Source organism: Tupaia chinensis, unplaced genomic scaffold, assembly GCF_000334495.1.
Source record: "Tupaia chinensis unplaced genomic scaffold, TupChi_1.0 Scaffold000099_1, whole genome shotgun sequence".
Classification (NCBI taxonomy): Eukaryota; Metazoa; Chordata; class Mammalia; order Scandentia; family Tupaiidae; genus Tupaia; species Tupaia belangeri.
In genome coordinates, this window is record NW_006159563.1 from 7,297,607 (window position 1) to 7,298,322 (window position 716).

At 66.1% G+C, this 716-nt stretch overlaps 1 protein-coding gene across 1 annotated transcript in view; it reads left to right on the forward strand.

Annotated features, from left to right (window-relative positions):
• Window positions 1-290: 290 nt before the first annotated feature.
• The window catches only part of WDR41 (WD repeat domain 41), a 49,229-nt gene continuing 48,803 nt past the window's right edge, over window positions 291-716 (forward strand). The window contains exon 1 of the mRNA XM_006143532.3: window positions 291-625. Within this exon, the coding sequence (XP_006143594.1) occupies window positions 575-625 (51 nt within the window). The 5' untranslated portion in view covers window positions 291-574. The remainder of the gene's footprint in view (window positions 626-716) is intronic.

Here is a 716-nt window from a genome sequence, read left to right on the forward strand (position 1 = left end):
ATTCCCTGCCCCTCCTGTCAGACCCGTGGCTGCATTAGATTCTCACAGGAGCCCCAGATAAGACCATTTGGTTGCAGAAGTCTACTGTGGGACACCTTCTTCAGCCAGCTCTTGGTAAACGAGAGAATTTTCCTGGTCCCCCAGCCAAATGAAGGACAAAGCCATCTAACACTTAGTGGAGGACTCCATGCACCTTGCTGGCGAGGCTCGGGTGGCTGCGCCCCCGGCGACCACCAGGGGTCGCTCACACTGCCTGACAGCTCTGGCCAGCCCCGCGGCGCCCCCGCGCGTGCTCACTGTGCGCCGGGTGTCTGGGTTCTCCTGCTGCCCAGCCTCGGGTGCTGCTCCCCGGCTGCTGCCTAACCTAAGCCTGCGTGGGCGGGTACGCGAGCGCTTTGCGGACAGAAGTATTCCCTCCTCTGCGGTCGGTGCTCTGCACTCCTCGGTCCGTGGGCCAACCCGGGGCGCCAAGTACTAGCGTCTCTATTGCGCCAGGGAGGTAGGAGGAGGCAGGGCCGAAGCGGAGTTCGGGCAGACTCGGGCCTGGACCCGGCGAGACGCCGCTGCTGCCCGGATGTTGCGATGGCTGATTGGGGGAGGCCGAGAACCACAGGGACTAGCCGAGGTAAACGCCGGGTGGGCCCGAAGCGGGCTGGCCGGGCGGATCCCACGGAGGTGCCGGGCGGAGGCGGGGCCTGCGCGTGACGCGCGCTGTC